The sequence below is a fragment of the Martes martes genome (assembly GCF_963455335.1).
Source record: "Martes martes genome assembly, chromosome: 4".
In the NCBI taxonomy this organism is placed as follows: Eukaryota; Metazoa; Chordata; class Mammalia; order Carnivora; family Mustelidae; genus Martes; species Martes martes.
The window spans coordinates 119570727-119596843 of NC_137891.1; the positions used below are offsets into that span (position 1 = coordinate 119570727).

At 37.4% G+C, this 26117-nt stretch overlaps 1 protein-coding gene across 1 annotated transcript; it reads right to left on the reverse strand.

The window, feature by feature from the left end:
- Positions 1 to 25595, reverse strand: LOC308341413 (calcium-activated chloride channel regulator 4-like; the record flags this gene model as incomplete). The annotated part of the gene is made up of 14 exons (XM_080801341.1): positions 1 to 353; positions 714 to 947; positions 1919 to 2089; positions 4121 to 4388; positions 4983 to 5198; positions 7744 to 7850; positions 9358 to 9535; positions 11945 to 12172; positions 14144 to 14362; positions 14717 to 14894; positions 18447 to 18555; positions 20812 to 20959; positions 21111 to 21251; positions 25440 to 25595. The coding sequence occupies 14 exons, from the start codon at positions 25593 to 25595 to the stop codon at positions 1 to 3; spliced, it is 2706 nt and encodes a 901-aa protein (XP_080657467.1).
- Positions 25596 to 26117: the final 522 nt, after the last annotated feature.

The following is a 26117-nucleotide window of genomic DNA, read 5'->3' on the forward strand; positions in this document are numbered from 1 at the left end:
TTAAATAATACTAACAATTGCCACAGATCCAACCACTAACAACACCAAAGAAGAAATGCTAATTCCAGAATTAGGATGACTTTCATCAGGACCAGGTTCTGCTTGAGGAATAAATAAAGCTACTTGTGCAATGTTGGATAGTTTTGATCTCAAATTGCTTTTATCCACACTTTGAATGGCAATAAATATGTGAGTTGTGTTTTCTTCTGAGATATTTCCTGGTTTAAATGCAAAGGTTTCTTTGGAGTTGGCCTCGTTTGGTAACAGACCAGTAGTGTTTACTTGGAAAGCATTATCAAAATTGTCTCTTAGGTCCAGGATACTTCCACTTATTCTTATGATATACTGTTCAGCTAAGAAAAAAAAAATTACATATAGCTTAGAAACTGGAGAATATCATGTTAAATTCTTTTTTTCCATTCTCCTCAAAAATGTTTAGTTGTGCAAAGCTTATACTCATAGCCAAAGCCTTACTAATTTTTCAGTGAAAGCTTAATTGATTTTTAAACTCCTAAGTGCTATCTTCTTTGTTTGAAAAGTGGTACCACTTTATAATGTGTCATGTTTGATTGATTTGAAAATATCAGATTATAAAATTAATACTTCACTGAGCAGTTAATTAAAAATTCTTCTCCTCCCATCTACCCTTATACCCTTGCTTTTGCCATGAGCACCTTTCACTTAATCAACACTACATGTCATTTCATCCTTACCTTTTCCAACATCAAAATTATCTCCTGGTGCTGTCCACGTTAGACTGATCTCATCCCCCTCAAAGGTGGCTTCAAGGTCTGTGATTTGACTTGGTGGGTACAGGTCAGGCAAGGGAAGTTTTGAAACATTTGCAATCACAAATGCACCTCCAGATGCTATTCTAGTGAAACTCTCCAAGGTTGTTTGAGTATCTTCATCAATTTCAACTCTTGGTGGATTCCCTTCAATTTTTCCTGTATTTAAAATTTGTAGTATTTAATGAGCAAGTCTATACTAGTATTTTTAGAACTAAATGAATTGAATTCCTCATTCTATATTTCCCTGCTCCTCCCCTTTTTTCATATGTAGTGAAATATGAAATATACACAGTCACATTTTACTAAGTTTGGTGACAAAGTCATAAACATGCAATTGGTGGCAGAATTTTTTCTTTAGCATCCTGACCAGGATATTGTGGGATAGAATCAGATAACAAATCACTTTAGAATTAAGGCTGCACTGAGTGGGAATAATGTTATATAATTCAATATATGTCCTTTAAAAAACAATTGCTTTATTTCTCAAATTATCTCCAAGCTAGGAGTAAATCTGGGGAAATTTTTACTGTTTCCCTTTAAACCATTTGTGCCAGGCTTCTCTCTTCTTCCCTGCGACAAGTCTAAGGAATAATACTTCAAGTTATATCCCGATTGCCAACAGAGAACCCCTAAAAGTCACAAGATAAGGGACAAGCTGAAGGAAAGCTAACAAAGAATGCATTCTTAATCCAAATAATCGTCATCTTACTCTACACATTTTTGCTTTTGACTTACTAAAAACATTTAAAATAAATATTTACTTATTTAGTATCTTTATAAACTGAATCAGGTATCTATGTAACCCGAAAAATAAATTCTGCCACAAGCGTGTATTTAGGTACATAACACATTAACCTGTTTTCTTCATCTTGAGTTAGAAATTTGATATATTGTTGTTGATGTTGGTTTGGTGCTCCAAACTAATATATAATGGCTGACATTTATTGAGTGCTTGCTAGATGCCAGACTCTATACCAAAGCTTAGGTTATTTCGGAGGCAAACACAGTATGACTGAGAACTTCATTTCAGAAATGAGAAAAGCTGTACTTTGAGTTGTAAAATATTCGAAGCTTTAATCATGTTAACTCACAATTATTCAAGCCAGATATCAGATATCATTACTCACCTTCCACTACCCATCCTGGTATATGTGCAGCTCTAGTCAGTGGATGCCTTAAGTATTGTGCAGCCACATTTGTCCCTCTGTGAGCCCGTACTTTTAAGCTATATCTGCCGTTTTCTGAATAAGCTATAAAATATCTGGAGTACACCCCATCATTCTTGAAAGAATCGGCACCTTGTTATAGAAATGAAGGAATAAAGTACTATTGTAAAGAAAAAGAAAAAATTATGCATTTTCTAAGCCAAGCATATGGACTTTATAAGCACATCCCCTCAATCAGGCTATTTTGTGGTCGACTCATTAGGGAATATTTCCATTATGCTTTACCAACCAGTATATTGTTAAATTGATATACCTTTGTGTTGTTATATATATGCATATATATATAAATCACGTACTTATATATGTGTAGTAAATACCTTCACCATATCAGCTTCTATGCAGACTATTATAGTACTCTTCTTACCATATTTTAGCCAAATAGTTTTCTTGCAGCTCTTATCTAAACACATAATTATCTCATCTCCTGTTCAAATCAAAAGGATCCCCACTAAAGAAAAAGCATCTGCATAGGATTTAATTCTTACCATAGTCGCCTCAAAATGACTTACTTTGACTTCAGCTACTTTTTGTTTTGTTTCTGTTGTTTTTAAAGATTTTATTTATTTACTTGACGGACAGAGATCACAAGTAGGCAGAGAGGCAGGAAGAGAGAGGGGGAAGCAGGCTCCCTGCTGAGCAGAGAGCCAGATGCGGGGCTCAATTCCAGGACCCTGGGATCATGACCTGAGCCGAAGGCAGCAGCTTTAACCCACTGAGTCCCCCAGGTGCTCCATCTGTTTTGTTTTGTTTTTATATCCTTACCTCTTGCTCTATGATCCATTAACTCCCTGGTCTGGTGATGGAAAACCCCCATTTATTATTAGAATAAACATTTAGGTGAGCTAAGGAATATTGTATCATAAGTATATTTCTTGATATCACCAATACTAGAGTTATTCATCAAATTGCAAACACATTTCTCAGGGGGTTCAACCCTCTAAGACAGCAGTTCTTGAAATGGGATCCTTAGACCAGCACCACCTGCATGCCTCTTGATCATATTAGGAATGCAAATTACTTAGATCTTCGAGGGAAGGGCGTAGCATTCTGTATTACAACAAGTCCTTCAGGTGATTCCTTTGCATGCTAAACTTGGAGAACTCCTGATCTAAGTCATTGTTTATCACCAACACTTTCTTAGGTAAAGGCATACCAGTAGCCATCTGGTGAAACCTTGAGAAATGAAACAAGATGCAGCTTAAGTTTTAATGTAGCATGTCAGGGGTTGGGAAAAGAGGAAAACTCAGGAAATAGTTGAGGAAAATATTATTATATCAGATAATGGCACTGAGATGCCAAAGAACATTTTTACCTTCTCAAATTTTCACAGGGCATATGCTAGTTGATGATAGGATTATAAATTGACTGAATTAATTACATTGCAAAAGATACTGATAGAAAATTCTGACAACTCAATATGGTAATTTCCTTGCTCACTGCCCTCTCAAAAGAAGGATCAGTTCCCAGAACAACCCAGAGTCTGGGAAAAAGGTACTGTTCACCCATACGGACCAGGGAGACAGAGCATGGCCAACTCTGTGTCTTGCTTTCTGCCATTCAGACCTGGTATCTGATGCTCTAGTGATGTCTGCATCTGTTTTGGTGGTTCTACCTGTCCTTGGGCCTCAGTTCCCAAGACTACATGTTGTACTTTTTTCCAGCTGCTGGGAATTACTCTAACCTGTTCCCCCACTTCTCTGCCAGGGGCTCAGGTTCTATCACTTAACCCCATCTGCTTGCTTGTGTTTCACTCACTCCGCCTGGGCTTTCTTAGTGATTTGCGCCTAAGAAACACTTGTTCGGAATTCTTGCTGTTCTCAACTTCCTGAATCAGACCTTCCTGACTGATAACAGACATTGGTTGTACAGATGACAAAATAATAGTGACAGTAAATAACATTTATTGAGTGCTTACTATATGCAGGACACTTGCTATGTACTTCATAGGTTTTATGTGGACAGAACTTCCTGCTGGTCCTCCTGTTCACCCATAATTTACATCAATTCTTCTGGTGTCTGTCCTACTGCCCCATACTGCTGCAGGGACCCATAACATATCCTGAGTTATGAAAGTACAGACTTATTCATAAAAAACTGAGTTACCTGCACCATTATCCAAAAGTTCCAAAACTTCCGTTTTTCCATTATTTGATTCAATGGAAGCAGTCACATTGGCTCCAAGAACTGGCACATTCCCTTGTAGAACTTCTGCATAAACAATCATTGGGCTGGGAAAACTGTTTGTGTCTTTGTTCATTTTAGCATTCACTGTGATTGGAGGCACAGAAGAATTGGCTGCCTGAGAATTTACTGTAATAGTTAATGTTTCTGGGTATGCTTGGGCTTGAAGACTGTAAGTCCAAACACCCACCTAAAAATTCAGGAGAAATATAGTAAGTAGTCAAAATCAAGCTTTTCTGTGTTTTTACTATCCAACTCTGAAATAAATTTTATAAGCATGTTACTGAATACACAGGTTTTCGAGAGTTTTGAGGGTAAAGGAGGAGAACTGAGGCAGTTTAGACAGGGCATCCTGACTATTGTCATGCATGATGTCCAAACATTGGGAAATCTCAGCTGGGAAAAATAAGTTTGGGAAAGTTTGCCTTGATCTTGGCCTTATTCTTTGACCTCAGTGTCCGTAGATCCTATGATCTGGTAGTGGTAATAAGGAATGACTCTATAGCGATCTAAACACCAACTTGCACAGATTCTCCTTTCATTGCCTCTTTAAAGTTCTTAGCCTACCTAATTTGTTTTCCTTCTGTTTCCCCTAATGTATATATTCTTTCTTCCTTTTTCCTGCTACCATAATTTTGGAGACCACATAGGCATAGGAATTACATTCTATTTTATTATAATTCTGAAGATGATACAAATATTGACACCTATAGTTGTTATAGTAAACAATGTATTTTCAGCTATAAAACAAATGTGGGAGGAAGCCTAAAAGTTAACTGCTTACCTCTGCAATTCCTGGAATACTGAGATAGGCCATTTTGGAAACTGCGTCCACTGTGAAATTTCTCATTGGTGTTCCATTGGGATCCCAGAGAGAAATAACAGGAGCCTGTCTGGTCCATGTGATGAGAAAGAATGTGTCCTTTCCCACAGTGCTATCAATTATTACAGTGCCATTCATCCAAGGATTATTGTTGAGTGTTAATCCCATACTTTCAAGCTGTTTAAATATATTTTAAAAATTAATGACTGGAGAAGAGAGCAATTTTATTCTGTTTTCATTTTTCATGAAGTTTTTAATTTCTGGCCTGAGAACAAGCTTATATAGTGCATCCTACCTTAGGCTTGTGATCTCTCTGAAAGCTGACTGGGATGTGACAGATAGTGTGAAATACAGAGTCTCAGGAAAGGATAGGGTATAATAAAAGCTTTAAAGCAGGAGAATGGGTTTTATAGTTGGAGATATGACCCTATTATTTTTTTGCATTGTCTTGGCAAACACCCACTCAAGTCTTTAGCAGTAAAGAGTGCTACAGCCTCAGAGAAGAATTAGCTGTAGGGTATATGTGTGTGCACGCGCACGTGTGCGTGCATGTGTGTGTGCATGTGTGCGCGCACGTGTGTGTGTGTTATCCTCAGTTTTATCCATCTAAATGATGAACTATAAAAAATTTCTTATTGTGGTGGCTAGAGTATTTGAGTAGGGACACAGTAAAAAGGGGCCTCAAGAGAGACATCAGGACCAGCAAATGATGAAACAAGGAAACATGGATTTTTCTCCTGATGTGAAATCTTGAAATAATTTTCACAAATGAATGGAGTGAGTAGCATCAGACAGTAAACATGTCCAACAAGAGTGGAAAGGGGACAAACTGTGAGGATTGGAATCCTGAAAAGGGATGTGAAAGATAGGATGTTCTCTGAGAGGAGCTTCAAAGAAAGCTTTTCAAGTCTTTGTGGGTGGCTCTTAGTCAAGGAAAGCCAAGTCTATCCAGTGACCAAGAAGGTGCTTTCTCTAAGTGTGTCATTTCAGGAATGATGAGAAGTCTCTTTTCTATTCTAAACCAGTCTTAAAACAAAAATACTTTCACACCAGTGCTGATAGAAGAGAGTGAATTCTACCACTGAGACATCATTGTAATGACAAAAATCTCAGTCCTATGTGAAGTGAGCATGTGTTTGAGTGGACCAAGTATTATCAAGTTACATCTGAATTGGTACAGGTACCCCGTGAGCAAAGTCTAAGAAAGTTGGAAGGCTTTGGCTACATGGTGGTACTAGGGGAAAATGACTGAATAAAGAGTGAGATGCAGCCTTTTCTCTGTATTCTAGCTGCCATCATCCAAATTCAGGTTCCCATCTACTCAGATTATTGCAACATACCTCTAACTATTCTCACTATTCTCTCCCAAGACCTATATATCATTTACACAAATCCAGGTTAACCTTTCAAAAATTTGTTTTATTTTTGTTATTTCTCTATTTAAGGACCTATAGGCATTTCAGGTGAGGGGGACAGAACTTTCTGCCCTTTCCACATCATTTAGAAAGCCATTCTTGAAACTTTGAGCGTATTCTGCATGCATGTGCCTCCTTTCTGGATGATATCCCATATTTCACTCTTACTTTTAAAACTCCTTTGGAATATTCCATTTTAATGTCCCACCATCCACTCAAAACCCAAGGTTAAAAGAAGCAGAAAATAATAGCCTCAAAATCACTTCTCCCTGTTTACATGTCAATTTTATCATCATTTTCTTAGTCATCCAGATTGAAACCTTCAGAAATGAACTTTATTCTCTTTCAGTTTATTCTCCATACACTGCCAAGCTAGATCTCAGATCAATTTTTAAACTGTTTCCAGGGTGAGGCTGCAAACCCAACTTCCAAACCAATCTGCACATATTGTCTTAACTCAATCTTATACCTTCTGCTCTTCGTTGTTGGAGAATAGAGGAAAATAGATTTGTTTCGGTGATCATGGCAAGTTGTAATGTGGAAGGTAACTTGATGAACTGGAAGGTGAAATGACATGATACACACTTGGTGGGAACGGATATTGATAGAAATAATTTTGTAAAAATATTTTGAAGGAAACAGGCTGTGTTGACATTTTACATGAGATGCGAATGAAGAATGAAGAAGGAAGTTGTCAAAATTTTTTAATCTAAATAGAAAATGGTGGTATTGTTGAAACACAAATGAGCAAAGAAGTAGAATTCAGAAGAGAGATGAATAAAATAAAAAGTCAGTGGAAAAAGTGGTTGAAGAAGTAAGATAAGCCCTAAACTTGTAGATATGCAATGAGTATTCACTATCTTTTTTCTGATAAATTATTTCCAAGATACTTTGTTTCCATTTCCAAACTGGGTTCTTAAACGCATTAATCTAATTTAAATCTATTTCACAGCAGTGAAGAGTGGAGGAAATCTTGGAAGTGTGAGATACTTTTATGCATTCATAGACAAATGAAAGCTATATTATGAGACAAAGTCTATTTTTGGCAAAAAATTCAACATTGTGGAGTTTTGATGTTATCCCTTAACCAAACTCTGTGGGAAAAGAAAAAATATATATACATATATATTTCACTACTTAATTTAGTCATATTTAAAAAATAATTTCTATTTCATACTGAAATTTTAATTTTAATTAAAAGTGTACTTTGAGAAAAATATAGGACTCAAAACTTGTAACAACTGAATTATTTTTTTTTGGTTATGGCTAAATGTAAACACAAAGACCTGAGGAGTGGGGACTCTGACCTGAAGAGGCTGTTGGGAAAGATCAGTGTTTCCTGATGCAAGAGCCCCGAAAGCATCAATGAGGCCGTTGTTCTGGGCTTCATCGGAAGCATAAAAATGGTTTCCTCCTAAAATGTAAATACATTAAGTAGGTTGCTTTCTGGAAAATACATACCTATCACATTTTAGTGATTAATAAGGTAACAGGGTGAACAAAATCATAGTTTCAGTATATATTATTAATATAGAACAAGTCAAATATGTGTAAAGATAAACAATAAAATGTTAATTTAGGGGCACCTGGGTGGCTCAGTGGGTTAAAGCCTCTGCCTTCAGCTCAGGTCACGGTCCCAGGGTCCTGGGATCGAGCCCTGCATCGCATCGGGCTGTCTGCTCAGCAGGGAGCCTGCTTCCCCCTATCTCTCTCTGCCTGCCTCTGCCTACTTGTGATCTCTGTCTGTCAAATAAATAAATAAAATCCTAAAAAAAAAAAGGTAACCTATAAAAAAAATGTTAATTTAAAACTGTCATAACTAGGAAAAGTAAGCGGTCTTTATATCCCACTTACAGAAATATTCCTGGCTGAAATGTGTGAAATAATCACAGAATATGAAAGAAGATATTATAATTCCATGTATTAGAGCTCACAAACTATGCAGCCCTTTAGGGTAATTATTGATTCTTAAGGTACGGTTATGGTAGTTCTGGCCTTCAGATTTTTCAGCCAAAGTGGGTCAGAATCAGTTCAGAAAGGTTGAAGAGCTGTCATATTGAGGTATCCTGACAATAACTGGCAGTGGGGAGATAGAAAAGTGGTATGTAATAGAGACAAATTGAGATGGACCCTTGGGACAGAAATAAATTTTATAACGGCCATGAAAGTACTTTGAAATTATGGAAGTTTGTGCAACTAAGCATTACAAAGCAAGTATATATTTGGTAGCATTAGAAGTCAACCCAATACAATAATTAATATTCACAATGTTATAAATTTTGTTTATTCTACTACGTTTAAGAAGGCACTGAAAACATGTGGTCCATTTTCATTCGGTCGCTGTACCCAAGATAACATCTACCCTGTAGTTCATCAGGAAATTTTGTTGTTATTTAGATTTTTTCAGCCTGAGCCTCTGTTAATCCCATCTGGCCCCTACCCCCAACCCCAAAGCCTATGCCCTGGTTTCATGGATTTCCCACTATCTCTCCTCTATCACCCGACATGATTTTTTTGCTCATGACCTGATCATCTTCTCTCACTCCTCCTGTCTCCAGAAAAAGTAAACACCTTGTTCAAGGCCCAGCTCAGAAGTCACCTCATCTTTCATTCCTTTTTTCTCTGACTCTGTACAACCCTGGGAGAATTTATGGTTCCTCTGCTCACATAGTGCCTTATTTCTATATATTTCTCCTGTCATGAAGGGATGTTATCTGATTATGCTATTTGATTAGTAGTTTTATATGTCTCTCCAGCCAGCTGGACTGTGAGCACCTTGTGAACAGAGATCAGGTCTGGTTTGACCCCGGTTCCAAGGTCTTGCAGAGCACTTGCGGGGCAAGAGCTTGAGAGAAATCATTGTGAGCCTTTACACTTATGCATTGCTATCGAAGGACTTATATATATGGGTCATACTTCACCTGTTATAGCACTCATCTCTATGACGGCTTGATCAGCAGATGGTCCCAAAGCGATCAAATGAATGATAGCCCCACTTTGTTTCACTTCATCAATACAGTTCTTTGCAGAGTTATCCTCCCCATCAGTCAGCAAGACAATTTCAGATCCATCTATTTGAGGGTATACTTCTCTAATTACCTGCAGATACAATCAGAGCATAACTATTGGTGTTCCTAGACCAAAAGACTTACAGGATACTAGAAAAAATGTGCAGAGAAAATAAAAGTGTGCAGAAAAGAAGAGATAGCATCTGTTTTAAATAATAGAATCTACAATCAACAACTTTTAGGGGAATTTAAACATGCTTTTATTTTCTGTCTGTCTGCTGCAGGGAAAGTTTGCTCAAATGAAGTTATGTGGGTGCAGGGCTATGAAAAATTCTACTTGGGTTAAATGACAATGACATTTCAGTCTGAGGAATCAGGTCAATCAGATACCAAAAATACATCTGCAGAATGTAGCATTAAATAGTTCTCTGCTTTCTCTGACCAGACTACACTCTAACAAGCCTTCAGTGTATAAAGTTTATTGCATATACAGCTAGGTGCCTTAAAACTCCACCTCTACTTTTAAAAAAGGTTAATGATTTCAAATTAGGGAACCTTTAGTATGTTTATAAAGAAAAGATATGGTAAGTTCTAAACAGGTCAAGATTAGGAATCTTGTTATATAACTTTCATTTTACCTCTAGTAGTAATGAGCACAAAACTAAGAATATTAGTGGTGCTCAGAGAATACATGTATTTTATTTATTGAAATTGAGTTCTATTTGGGGCTTGGACCCATTTCTTATAAAGCCAAATAGTTTGAAACTCAGAGTGCTGAATCTGGATGCCTATAAGAGAGGATAAAAAGAATTTATTCTTGGTTAGAAACAAATGACAGATTATTGGTGGCTTTCATGAACTTGGAGTGGAGGTGTGTGTAGATTTGCAGAAGAGGGTTTGGATAATGAGCACTGGGTATTATATAAAACTGATGAATCACAGACCTGTACCCCTGAAACAAATAATATATTATATGCTAATTAATTGAATTTAAATAAATAAAAAAAGAAAAGAGTTTAGAATTTAGATATTCCTAATAAAGCTGGTGTCAGGGAACAAAGTGACCAGACTCATTGTAATTTTTGCATGTTTTTAGGTGAACAATGGCTTTTATATATTGTAATATATGTGAATATGCTCTGACATACATTAAAATCAGACTAAAAGATAGAAAATGCTTTATACATTTATTGCATTTATACAGCATTCCCATCATACTCCCCTACATGTCTGAGTGAAATATATATTATATATTGTGAATCTTATTTTTATCCAAATATGCATGACCGTTGTCATTATTATGACATTTGTGAAATATATATTTACTATATAATATTTTTCTGTATATGTAAATATAGCATTTTATTTAATCTTCATAATAGTACTGTGAGATAGGCATTCTTGTTTTCTTATATTTTATAGATAAGTCACTGGGAGTCCAAAGAGATTGCAAATGTTGCCTAAGATCACGTAGTAGTAGGTGGTAGAGCCAGTACTCTGATGTTAAAATTCATATTCTGACCAGTATTCTTGACCCTAATCATGACTAATAGCCCCTGCTACATCTGCTTGGATAAACTTCTGTTTTCCCCAGCTGAGTGTCATAGAAACTGAAATGAAGATTGGCCCAAAGTGGTATCATACCATATAACTTACTTCATTGTCTTAGGAGTTGTCAAGTTTTGCTGCCCAAACATACATATTTATTTAATATTTATTGAATACCGACTACTTCGTGGTAACAAGACAAAGTCCTTGACTTGATTTGGTTTATACTCTAGTGGCATTTTAATAGTCATTTATTTACCCATCAGCTTATTCATTGATTTACTGATCCATTAAAAAAATCATTCAATAATTTTTTTCTATAAGCTTAGTCCTGTGCTTCTTTGTATTAGTCATGTTAAAATTAGGCAGTATGTATGTGTGGCAGTGTTTAACATAAAAATGTCCTAATCATAAAAAAAGAAGAAACTACAGTTTGGCTATTATGGACTTTGCTGCTATGAGCATTGGGGTGCAAAAGGGAACAGAGAGGGAAAGAAACCGTGAGACTCTTGAGTCCAGGAAACAAACTGAAGGTTGTGGAAGGGGACGTGAGTGGGGGGATGGGGTAACTGGGTGATGACATTAAGGAGGGTTCTTGATGTGATGAGCACTGGGTGTTACAACTGATGAATCATTGAACATTTATCAAAAATTAATGACATATTATACATTGGCTAATAGAATTTAAATAAAAAAAGAAACTAGGTGAATGGATTATGAGGTACAAACTTTAAGTCATAAAATAAATAAGTGATGGAGATATAGTGTACAGCATAGGGAATACGGCTACTAATACTGTAATAATTTTGTATAGTAACAGGTAGTTAACTAGACTTTTCATTTTGTAATGTATAAAAATATCAAATCACTATGAAACTAGTAAGGTATTGTATGCAAATTAAACCTTAATTTTTTAAAAAAGAACAAACTACATTTGCAATATGGTTTGCACCTGAAATGCTGATCTAATTCCAGCACAGATGGACGTTCCTCCATTAGCTTCTGTAGGTAAGCTCTCCAAGAGGTTGTTTCTTTCCTTGCTGCTTATTATTTGGATTAGATTTCTTTTAATATTGGCAGTACTATCAAAGTGCACCATTCCCACCCAGGATCCATTTTCAATGGTCTGCAGCAGGAAATGTTTTGTTGCTTGATTCATTCGATTTAGGCGATTAAAACCCTGAATAAAAAAGATCAAGAAAAATAACCAAAGCGTTTTCAATTGGGATATAATAGCAGATCACATAAAATGAGTGAATAACATTTGTTGTCAATTTTTTACCACTAGTAATTAGTGTTATTAAGGAACACAATTTTCTTTCAATTGATAAAACTGAAAAATATATTTATACATATTATGGAACACTTATGGCATAGTAAGGAACATAGGCTTTAACTAAGCTATTCTTGGTTGCTAAGCACCCAGATTAGAGGTGGAGGATAGGTGGGGGTTGGGTTGGAATTGGGGGGTGGTGGCTCACATCTTAGAGACTGCCTAATAACTCCTGGGATCCTCCATTCCAGTTGTGTCAAGATGAAACCGCTCCCCAGATCCCACAGTATCAAACCAGACTATCAAGGATTCCATCTAGAGACTGAAATCCCCCTTCCACTTGGGGACTTCCCAAAAGATGAAACTTACTCCATCTGCAATCTGAGAGGCCCAGTACCTCTCTCCCCCATTTACTCTTCTGCTCCTAACCTTTCCTCACCACTTCCCTACCAATGGATTAAGTGGAATTAATTGGAATTAATTATCAAAGAACTCTTTAAAACTCACATCCCTCTTTCCTAGATGAATGCCCAGGATGTAAGCCCTTTCATGTGTTTGTCTTTTCCAGTCCCTCATCACCAGCTGATCTGTGGTACCCCCCACCCCCAACACAATCCAAATTTCCTCTGAACTACCTAGAACAAAGTCATCATGAAAAACTGCTCTTACATCTCCATCTTTGAGGGCTTTCTCTCTACCACTTTGTTTTACCTTTAAACTTAGCTCTACCTGTATCTTGTCCAAGGGAGGTTGCTCATCTTTTCCCAATTAGGAGCTTCCTCTCTTCCCAGCAACACTTCCTAGAACAAATCTATGGATAGGTTTCCAGCATTCTGATGCTCTTTCTGAAACTCTGCTATTGTGGATTATTTCATTCAGCTGTGTCATCTTCTGTGCTTTTCAGTAACCACCCAGGACCCTTTTGTTGAAGACATTTCTCTTGATCTTTACCACACTCTGTTCTGCCTCAAATGTGCCATCCTTCTGGGTGCCTTATCACATATGTCCACTCATTTGTAGTCCATTTCAGCAATTATTTACTGAGTGCTTATACATGATAAACCCTGTTTCAGGCAAAAGGGATGCAAAGATGAAGAGAACACTTCAAGTCCTAGAGGAGTTCCTAATCTAGTGGGAGAGAAATGTGTAATTTCAATATAATATATGGTAATAAAGGTTTGCACAGGTCATTGTGGGCGACTGGCAGAAGGACCATTAGTCCAGCCTAGAGCCCAGCCCATCTCCTCCGGGAGGAAGTTTGAAGAATATGTATGAGTTAACCAGATAATGGGGAAGAGAGAGAAAATTTTCAACTGTGAACTCTTTAAGGATATGAGTTCTATTCCTAGAGCCCTGCACAGTGCCTTCCATTCACTGAATGATAAAAGAAGGAATGAATGGCTGAATCTGACTGTATCTTCATTATAGTGATGCTTTTTGTCTGTGTCTTTGAGTATAAAGAGGTCATTTATATAGATTATGCAAATAAGATAAAGCCACATTAACAATTCTCCTGGTTGATCTTGTTCCTTGACTTGGAACGGAGTTCAGAGGCCCTAATCCACTCTCCCCTCATGTCTGTTCAGTGTTTCCAGTAGAAAGCATGGCCATGTTAAAAATCTTTAGTTCTGATCCTAAGGCTTTACTAAGGGGTCTAAAAGTGCCCCTCAATAAACTCTCCATTTTCTGGAGCTGGATCTTGGGTTAGGTCTTTTTAACTCTGTTGCCACACTTCTTTCATTTACAATATCATTGTAGGAGGTGATAGTACTTAGGCCACCATGCAACTTAGAACAAGCAGGTAGTGTTCAGAGTATTCTTAGCTATTCAATCACTTCTGTGTCCCCACATCCAGGGAAAATGGGCCCACACACTTACACTCATGCTTCCAGACTTATCAAGAACTAAGCACACAATTCTTTCTCTGATCTTCAGCAGTGAGAAGACAGGTGGAGGGGGTGGTGTCACCAAAGATGTTGTGTTTTTAAAATCCTCAGAATTGCTGATCACCTCCCATGTACTTCTGGAATTGCACATTTTGTTTTGTAGGCTTGGAGCTTCTCTGTTATGGTTTTCTTTATTACAGAATTCAACAACCTAAAAGGTTAATAAAGTGAAAAAAACTTTTTATATACAATGCATTTAAAATTCAACAACAAACCTGAAAAATAAAAAATCTGTTTGGCAAATATATCATTTATTTAATGAAATAGGACTTGTTTAAGGAATCATATAATAGTAATAGATTTTGAATAATTGTAATAATAACTAACAGTAGCTAGCTAACACTAGCTAACAGTAGTTGTGCTTACCATATGCCAGTTAATATTTAAAGAACTCTATTATTGATATGTCTAATCTATCAGGTAACCCGCACAAATATTTTATAAAGATGATAACATGTCCTTTGAGTATAAATATATGCTGTTAAATTACAGTTGGCATACTTACAGAATTAATACCTTGCATGAACATTATGGATGCCTTTTCAGTTTGATCTTTATCAGGGAAGAATTGGCAATCTTTTTCATACAGTTTTGTCTTAGAATCAATCCTGCATGCTCTAATTGTACAACTGTTTCCTTGACACTTATAAACTCTGTTTATACCAGTAATGCCTGTGGAACATCTGAAAATATATAACAATCAGTCTTTGAGGCAACTTAACAATTAAAATTTTTGAAAAAACTGCTAGAACTTGTACAGGAATTCAGCAAAGTGTCAGGATATAAAGTCAATACACAGAAATCAGTTGCATTTCTTTACGCTAACAAGACAGAAGAAAGAGAAATTGAGGAGTCAGTCCCATTTACAATTGCACCCAAAACCATTAGATACCTAGGAATAAATCTAACCAAAGAGGCAAAGAATCTGTACTCAGAAAACTATAAAGTACTCATGAAAGAAATTGAGGAAGACACAAAGAAATGGAAAAATGTTCCATGCTCATGGATTGGAAGAACAAATATTGTGAAAATGTCTATTCTACCTAAAGCAATCTATGCATTTAATGCAATCCCTATCAAAATACCATCCATTTTTTTCAAAGAAATAGAACAAATAATCCTAAAATTTATATGGAACCAGAAAAGACCTCGAATAGCCAAAAGAATATTGAAAAAGAAAGCCAAAGTCGGTGGCATCACAATTCCGGACTTCAAGCTCTATTACAAAGCTGTCATCATCAAGACAGTATGGTACTGGCACAAAAACAGACATATAGATCAATGGAACAGAATAGAGAGCCCAGAAATAGACCCTCAACTCTATGGTCAACTAATTTTCGACAAAGGAGGAAGGAATGTCCAATGGAAAAAAAGCCTCTTCAACAAATGTTGCTGCAAAAATTGGACAGCCACATGCAAAAAAATGAAATTGGACTTTTTCCTTACACCACACATGAAAATAGACTCAAAATGGATGAAGGACCTCAATGTGAGAAAGGAATCCATCAAAATCATTGAGGAGAATGCAGGCAGCAACCTCTTTGACCTCAACCACAGCAACTTCTTCCTAGGAACATCGCCAAAGGCAACGGAAGCAAGGGCAAAAATGAACTATTGGGATTTCATCAAGATCAAAAGCTTTTGCACAGCAAAGGAAACAGTTAACAAAACCAAAAGACAACTGACAGAATGGGAGAAGATATTTGCAAATGACATATCAGATAAAGGGCTAGTATCCAAAATCTATAAAGAGCTTATCAAACTCAACACCCAGAGAACAAAGAATCCAATCAAGAAATGGGCAGAGGACATGAACAGACATTTCTGCAAAGAAGACATCCAGATGGCCAACAGACACATGAAAAAATGCTCCACATCAGTCGGCATCAGGGAAATACAAATCAAAACCACAATGAGATACCACCTCACACCAGTCAGAATGGCTAAAATTAACAAGTCAAGAAATGACAGATGCTGGCAAGGATGCGGAGAGAGGGGAACCCTCCTACACTGCTGGTGGGAATGCAAGCTGGTGCAAACACTCTGGAAAACAGTGTGGAGGTTCCTCAAAAAACTGAAAATAGAGCTACCCTATGACCCAGCGATTGCGCTACTGGGTATATATCCTAAAGATACAAACGTGGTGCTCCGAAGGGGCACGTGCACCCGAATGTTTATAGCAGCAATGTCCACAATAGCCAAACTATGGAAAGAACCTAGATGTCTATCAACAGATGAATGGATAAAGAAGATGTGGTATATATACACAATGGAATACTATGCAGCTATCAAAAGAAATGAAATCTTGCCATTTGCGACAACATGGATGGAACTAGAGGGTATTATGCTTAGTGAAATAAGTCAATCAGAGAAAGACAACTATCATATGATCTCTTTGATATGAGGAAGTGGAGATGCAATGTGGCGGGGTTGGGGGGAGGTAGGAAAAGAAAAAATGAAAGAAGATGGGATGGGGAGGGAGACAAACCATAAAAGACTCAATCTCAAAAAACAGACTGAGGGTTGCTGGGGGGAGGGGGGACGGGATAGGGTGGTGGGGATATGGACATTGGGGAGGGTATGGGCTATGATGAGTGCTGTGAAAGGTGTAAACCTGGCGATTCACAGACCTGTACCCCTGGGGATAAAAATACATTATATGTTTATTAAAATAAATTAATTAAAAACAATTTTTTTTAAATCTCAAGTAGTCTTTCTATCAAGGTTTTTAATAATGACCTGTATATCAAGACCCTTATCCTTATTTATGTACCATACACATCCTATTTTTGACAGCAACATTTAAGGGTTCCTACCAGAGCAATTTTCTGTTTTTCAAGAAATTACAGAAAGAAATTTTAAGTGGGATGTCTAGTATATGCAAAGGCTGAGTTTCCTGTTGTGATTAAAGCTGCTGCTGTCCTGTTACTAATAATGGCTGGAGATTCCCCTTTCCCAAACATCTCTCCGGGGGGCCTCGTGATGATAAATGCACTGTTAGCATCTGGAAGGGGCAACTTGTGAAAACATTTACTCTTGGTACTACCTCAGCTTGAAGTTCTTTGTAGAATTATTTTCAAAGAAGTTATCTCCAAACGAATGGGATGTGACATAGTTACAAGTGTTTTGGTTTTTCAGGGCTATTTTTATCCAAAGTGAAATGTGGCTTAAAGGAAAGGTTGAGGTACTGCCTAAGACAGTAGTCTTTACTGGTAGGGACATTTTTGACATAAGTGTTATTGCATGGAATTGGCCACAGGTTGCAGTGCTTATGACATATATGCTAGAATGTGAATGTATCCCATCTTTTCAATGTGTTTCCAGTTCAAATTTAAGAAGCAATTACTAGATTTCATTCAGTCATTTAGGGAGTCTCCTAAATATGTGTATGCTTCTATTGCCCCAGAACTGAGTGAACATAATGGTATCTATGTTAATAACCATGATGACTATTCTATAGCAGAGACTAGACATTTAGGGGGAATATGATATAAACAAATGTAATCAATGTAATACTTCTTAAATATATGTGCTAAAACTGGTGGAGCAATAGGGCAGAGGAATGGCCTTCAATGAACTCAAGTATCTTTCAGTATACTTTTTCTGATAAGTCCAGAGACCCAACAGGGCATCTAAGATTGATTAAGCTAATGGTATCTAATTTAAACTACCTACCAACAATCATTTTTCTCTCTTGATCTCAGAACTAAGAGGATCATCTATGATTAACCATGATATTTTTAGATCAGTATTTTTAAATGAACTTTACAAATCCTAAAAAATCCTGGCCCTTTGAAGATTGATTTTTCATTTAGTGTACATTTACTACTATTTATTAACCATTTTTTGTTCTTATGTAGTATAAATAATTTTGACTTGGCATATACTGTACAACCCCTTACAAAGAATACAATTTCAGCACAAATGAGTTCTGGCAGCTATGGTAGAGAGGTATAAAAATATGCCAAATTGGCTACCAAAGGCTCTTGAAGTTATGTGTATTTTAAATAGACAAGTGGTTACTTTAAGGTACATTTTCAAAAACAGGAGGAGAGAAAAATAAAGAAAGAAAAAAAAATAGAAGAAGAAAACCCAGAAAAGCACTCTTTGGTGACATCACATCTATTATCTGCAATGGGATTTAAAAAAAGAATGATTGGCATTGAAAAGAAATCCATCTAAGGAAATTAAGAAGTTATAACTTAAAGTAACTAAGAAAATTTAAATGGTCATGCCTTGTTGCTTCGATTTTTTTTGACTTAGCACTGTAGAAAGGTGCATCTTCATTGTATTCATCAAACACTCCCCAGCGGAGATGGGCCCACTCATGGACAAACAGTCTATCTGTAGGAAAACATTTCAAATAAATGATCATAATTCAAGTGACAAAGTTGTTCCTCAAATACTTTAAGAAATTTTTCAATAAAAAATTATATTTAGGTATTAGGTTTTCTAGGCAAATGGAACCAGATTAATAAGTGTGAAATTGTGCCTTTCAGTATGGGAGGAGAAAACCCTCATATCAGTGACTGCAACAGGGATTTGGTGCATGGCAGGTTGCCCTGCCTCCCATGCCCACTTTAATTTATTAAGAGAGTAGATTTCAGGTTCTTTCATCACAAGCATAAAATAAAATAAGATAAGATAAGATAAAATAAGATGGAAAGGATATGTAAATATGTGAGGAGATATGTCAACTAGCTTGACTATAGGGCTCTGTTTTCTCTATCAAGTCATCGCTGATGGGATTGAAAAGAGTAGTTGTAGAACTTTTTTTTTTAAGATTTTATTTATAAATTTATTTGACACAGAAAGAGATCACAAATAGAGAGTCAGGCAGAGGAAGAGGGAGAAGCAGGCTCCCTGCTTGATCCCAGGACCCTGACACTATGACCTGAGCCGAAGGAAGGCACTTAACCAACTGAGCCACCAGCCACCCCAAGAGTGGTTATAGACCTTGAGAAAAACAGAAGTTTGAGAATATCTGCTAAGGGGAATGAGAAAGGGACCCAAGAATAAGGGCTTCCCTGAGCTTGGAAAACCTGTTTATGTAATGATAGCATTAGTTTTATAATTTTCTTTCACAGTCTTGGAAATTCATTAACAGGAGCCAAAGGAAACTGGCTGGAAACTCAGTACAGAGGATTTGGCAAGTTGAATGAAACATAAGGATATGAATGGTGAGGGAATTGAGGTATTTACACTTATAGTTGAAATGACTGATTTTGCTGGATATACCAGCTAGGAAAGAGACTATATATTAGAAAGGTGCAAAGGATTAGAGGTGCCAAGGAGAACAGACATGATCACTCTAAAGTTTGAGGGACAGATAAGATTGAGGTGGGATAGGATGATAGAGCTTTTAAGTTGGGGTGGGGAACAGGTCCAGGTGACAATAAGGACCAGGGCTAGCTGAACATCTGACAGAGACAAGAGACTTACTATGTGCTCATTGAAAGGCAATGGGAGAAGGAGATTTTAGGATTTAGGAAGGTTTCCTCTGAATGTTACATGTGAGTTGAACCTTCCTTTATTTATTTTTTTTTTAATAGTTCTTTGAAAAGTCAGGGTCTTTTTTTTAAATATTTTTTTAAGATTTTATTTATTTGTCAGAGAGAGAAAGATCGCGCGCGCGGAGCACAGGCAGACAGAGTGGCAGGCAGAGGCTGAGGGAGAAGCAAGCTCCCCGCTGAGCAAGGAGCCCGATGTGGGACTCGATCCCAGGATGCTGGGATCATGACCTGAGCCGAAGGCAGCTGTTTAACCAACTGAGCCACCCAGGCGTCCCTTGAACCTTCCTTTAACAATGACTTGTATCAATATGCTTTAGTTCATTTGAACCAATGATTTTAACTTTTAGATTGAATTAGATGAAATTGTCATTTTTCTAGGTTAGAGTGATCACTTACAGAGAGTTCATCTGGTTAAACCAAATAGGTTTAATAATAATATCAGCAACTAATAGCCTATGAGTCTTTTCTTTTGGCCAAGAACTGACATCCTGACTCTTTCTAGCTCGCCTTATATTTGTCTTCCATGGAAGCAGCTGGTGATTGATTGATATCCAGCTGTGGAGAACTGAAAAATTTAAATCTAAAAAGTAAGCCTTAGGGCACCTGGGTGGCTCAGTGGGTTAAGCCTCTGCCTTTGGCTCAGGTCATGATCCCGGGGTCCTGGGATCGAGCCCCACATCGGGCTCTCTGCTCAGTAGGGAGCCTGCTTCTCCCTTCTCTCTGCCTGCCTCTCTGCCTACTTGTAATCTCTGTCAAATAAATAAATAAAATATTTAAAAAAAAAGTAAACCTTAAAAAATATATTGTTGTCCTGTGTTCAAATTTCTGTAGACATTGTTCTGACTACGGTTATATAGATCATCTAACTCAGTGTTTACAACAATTCCACAAGGTTGGAAACATTCTATTTACTGTCTTATAGGAAGTAAGAACAGAGAAAATAGGTCATTTGCCCAAGGTCACACACAATTGAAAAGTCAGGATTTGAACCTAGAGACTCTGACTCCAAGGCCTGTAAGCTTAACATGGATTCAAAGCTGCATGTTAGAATCATTTGCAAAACATGTGTTTTAACAAAAATTCCTACCTGATGGTCCATATTCATTTTGTTTTTTTCCAAGTATGAAGTCAGGGGTGAAATGAATGTATTCTCCTTTTTCTTCACAGGCTGTGAACTGCCTGGTATATGGTTCATCTCTACCTGGGAAGGTAGGTGGTGCAACTAATACATCAGCCTGAAAATGTTTAAAAATATTTTTAAAACATCAGAAATAGAAACATTTAGTTTAAATGTTCTAAAACATTTAAATCAAGAACGACCAATGTACTGCAAAACTGGGGATCATCAGAAAATATAATTTTTTAAGAGACACATTTCCCTCTTACGTGTTTGTAGCTTTCATGTTTTGGCCTCTTGTATTGTGGATTTTCCTTCCAGTTGTTAGGAATTAGTATTGATACATTTTTGAAAAAAAATCTTTTTTCTGTGGCTTCAAAGAGGTAGGTAGAAGCTGTAGTCACCATATCCTATTATTAAAGGAAAAAATACATGAGATGGCCAAGTAACAGTGGACTAAGTGAACAGGGCTTTATTACAGACATTTCTCAATTTAGGGTGGATAGACAAAGCAACTGACTAGTGAGCAGGATCTCTGTTACACGGTTCCAGCTCTGCTAACTGTCAGTCCAAAAATGCATCTTAATCTTATACATTAAAGGCTTTGAGTTTTCTGTAACCCTTCATCAAAAGGCAAATTATGTAAAATGACATAGACTTTTTTTTTTTTTTTTTCATTTTTAGAGAGAGTGAGAGTGCATGTGTGTGAGCATGGGGGGTTGGAGGGACCAAGAGGCAGAGGGAGAGAGAGAATCTTAAGCAGCTCCATGACCAGCATGGACCCCCTCACAGGGCTCAACCTCACCACCCTGAGGTGAGCCAAAATCAAGAGTTAGATACTTACTTGATTGAGCCACCCAAGTACCCCTACAAACGCCTAGATTTTAGAGTCATCTATTTGGTTCCAATATTGGCATTAACAACTCCTGGGTAATAGAGTTTGGCCAGTTTAGCACTCTGAGGCTCAGTTTCTTCATCTTTTAAATGAACTATTACAGCCTTTCTTTAAGGTTAATGTAAACATGAAATGAGTTATATAGTACCCTACACATAGGCAGTCAAAAAACTGGTTGGTATCATTACCATTAATAATATAATAGAGAGCAGGCTTAGCTGATGCAAGCTGAAACAGTCTATAGGGATGGGACATAAGAGCTTTTTCATTATATTCCTACTATCCAGGACAGGCAGCTGGATTGGGGGCTCAGGGGTAGAGTGATAGAAAAATTCATAGGAGATAAAGAGCTTTTTAATCATGGGCAGAGCTTGCTGCTCTGCCAACAAGCTGAAAATATCACTTTATACTGTTCAGTATCCTGAACCCAAAGATGCAATGATTAATAAGGGAGATAGTCCCTTTCTAGAACTTACTAACTAGTAGGGGAAATACATGGATGAATGTTCTTAATGGTGATCTATCCTGCATAATCAAAACCACTGAATAATTGAGGGATCCAGGGTGCTGGATGATAATATCAAACTCTTCGTCTTGATGGCAGTATCCCATAACAGTGTTGTTTCCTTCAGGATGGGCTCTTCTACTCCATAATGCTTCCTGACCTGACACAAGCCCACAGTAGAATTATTCTTCCTCAGGAATTCCAGGGCTCTCTGTCTTGTTCTCTTGAAGAGAGTCCAGTATGCTGACTCATATGTATCAGCAAACTGATTGGGTTCAGAGCCATGGGATCAGTCAGAAGCCAGAGTGCAGAGACCTGAAGGCCCAAAGAATTAGCTAAGAGTTAGGAAAGGGGCTTCAGAGATCTCCTAAAGTAGAGTGGGAATTACTTCATCACTGACCTAAAGTGGATGAAAGAATTCTCTACCTGTTCCTTAAGGATGCCTTTCCTCATTTTTTGTTTTGGAATATTTAGATATCAGCCAGTTGTCACATTTTCCTTGAAGCAATTGCTATCTGTTCTTCTATGAGATAAAAAATATATATGGTGATTTGAATTGTGATACAGACTGGAAAAGTAGGTTGCTATATACAGTTGTGTGGGTTGTGCATTGTATAACTCCAAGGGATTACATTTAGTTTGTAGTATCCTTAGCTCTGTGCAACTGCCTTGGGTAGTGGTATATTCTCAAGTCATTGAGGGATTTTACAAACCCTGTGTCAGATGACTGTGATCCCTTAGGTATAGTAGGGTGGCTAATAATTGTACTCACAGGCTTTCCAAGCAAAATTTCTATAATATTCTTTCAAAATTCCTTCTCAGAATTCCTATAATATCCTAATTGGATCAAAGATCATTAATATTACCAATATTAAAAAAAATAAGTACTTTCAAACCAAAAAGACACATGAATAAAAGGAATAAGGGAAATTGACAACTGACATCTCAGATCATGAATTATGAGTAAATTTAGCATGAATCTTATTATGGTCAGATAATATCCCCAAAGTAATGTATTGTCCTCAAGTTGGTTCACCAGTTAGAAAAAAGGAGTAGTTTTTATTACCTTATATAAGCCAGAACTCAAACCCAGATTTGTCACCCTTCAAAGCCCCTGGGTTGGATCTCAGATGTAACTGTGTGCTACTTAGTGTAACCTTGGAAAAATTATTTACTTCTCCAGCTACCAGTTTTCTCTTCTGTATAATGTGGATGAGAGATTTTCACAAGGTTGACTCATAATATAAATGCAAAGACTTTGTAGAGGGTTGGGAGAATATCAGGAAACATTGTGTAATCTAGAGGCATGTCTACCTACTAATAATTGAACTTTTACTTGTGGTGTTCAATAGAGAACATTTTAATAAGTTTTTCCCCCTATAAATAATTCTTTCAAATACTGATTTCCAATGTTCAGAAAAGTTTGAAACCGACTGATTATTCTTGAATACTAAGAAGCCATCATTCAGAATCAGTTAAATTAACTGCTATTCAAGCCTGTGCTCTTCAGTAAAGAAATCTTTATATTTCCCTGAAATTCAAAAGTTATCAATAAATGAACCACTATGCTTCAAGAGTTTATTCTGAGTGAGTAATAAGTGGCAGCCATAGAGTCACCTGCTCACGACCCAGGTCAAGCACATCAGCTTCTGATGGGTAGCAACACACACACAAAAGGCTAAATCAGTGAGCCTGAGGATACACTCGTGGAGGAATTGAATGTAAGGAATTAGTAACTGTTGATATCAGGGACAGGCAGAGCTAATTTGCATGACTGTAACACCAATCTCTTTATTATGTGAAATGCTATAATTAGAAGAAACTTTAGAAATCAAATTCCCTGGAGCAGTCTTGGAGACTTTCCCTTTTCCATCTGCACTTCCTAATGTACTCATTTAGTCCCATGGCTTTAAATCTCATTCTACACACCGATGACCCCCAAATTTTTATCTCCACCCACATTTCCCCCTTGAATTCAGATTCCTATCTCCATCTATATGGATATCTAATAAGCATCTCAAATTCAAAATGCTTTGTAAAAGTCCTGATCTCCCACCTGCCATTTTTCCCCCCATTTACAGTCTTCACCTTTTCAACTGATGATAATTCCATCCTTCTTAATGTTCAGGCCAAAACCCTTGAAGTCTTCCTTGACTTCTATTTTTCCCTCCTCCCCTCCCCCATGCCATATCTAAACCATCAGCAAATCTGTCTATGATACCCTCAGAATATGTTCAGAAATATACCACCTTAATGATCTTTAGCACAATATCCCTATTCCTGGTCACCACCACTTCTCTCCTATAGTAGCTTCCTACCTGGTGTCCCTCCACACCTCTGTGCTGCAATAGAGCCATACAGGATGAATGATAAGTAGAAGCCCTTTACAGAATTTCTTCAACACTGCAGTCAGAGTGATACCAGAAAATGCATGAAAGAGCATACCCCTCCTCTGCCCAGAATCCTTCCATGGATTCTCATGGCACCCAGAAGAAGAAAAGCCCAAGTCTTTCCAGTGGTCTGGGCCTCCTGTGTCTCCCATGTTCAGCTCTCCCCATCCTTCTTCCTGGCCATCATCTCCTGCTGGTCACATCAAACACGCTTACTGCACCTACTGTTCCCTCTTCCAGGTTTTCATCTCAGATTGCCACTCAGATATCACCATCAACAGTGAGGCCTTTCCTGACTGCCATACATGAAACAGTAACCCACATTTTCCTCCCACCCAGCCCCACCAGCACTGCCTATCCCCCTTTGCTGATTTACTTTATTTACTCCATGGCAACCTACTATCATCTGACCTGCTATATTTTGCATGTTTTTATTATCTATATTATATGAAAAGAATGTGTACTGCTTGAGAGCAAATAATTAATTAGGGCAAGGAATGAAGTCACTCTTTTATCTCCCTGACATGTCCTGAGTATTCATTAAATCAGTGTTCAAGGAACAAATGAATTCAATTGCTCATTTACAGATGAAGAAACTGAGGATCAGGGAGGCTCTGTGCCTTGTCTCTGGTCTTACGCTGAAACAGGATACCCCCCTTGAATTTCCAATTTCCTCTGCCATTCCAACATTATTTTTTTACTGTACCATGCTGCTTTTAAGCTTCTTGCCGCATTCAGCTGTTTCCATAATTATTAACTACGTTTTTCCTTCTCCACAATTCAAATAGAAACCCCATTTCTTTCTTACCTTTATCTGTTCAATTATTTTTCCATCTTCCGGCACTCGAGGGTCTATAGCAAAGATAATGCCTTCATAGCCATTGTTATTCAGCTGAACGAGGGAAGCATTGGACTCCTGCAGTTGGTATAGGACTAAGAGGAAGACAAAACTTAAGAACCCCATTGTTCCTGTCAAGGCATTCCTGGCCCCAAAGTTGGTTTGTTCAAAGGCTTTTCTTTCACCTTGTTTCTCTCTCCATATATATAGTCCTAAACCTTATCAATGTTGGGACATCGCCTGTGTAAAGGTCTATGTTATCACTGACATCATAGCAAAATGTTTGACTTCAGTTTACACAATCATTTTATTGCATTGACTAAGAGGAAGACAAAACCTAAGAACCCCATTGTTCCTGTAAAGGCGTTCCTGGCCCCAAAGTGGATTTGTTCAAAAGGCTTTTCTTTCACTTTGTTTCTCTCTCCATGTAAAGGTCAATGTTATCATATGAAGCAAAAGGTTTGACTTCAGTTTACACAATCATTTTATTGCATATTACTGTAAAACTGACCTAAAACAGAGATCTGATTTTTTTTAAAGATTTTATTTATTTGTTTGTTGGAGAGAGAGAGAGAGAGAGAGAGAGAGTGTGTGTGCACAAGTACAGGGAGCAGCAGACAGAGGGAGAGGCAAGCTCCCCGCTGAGAA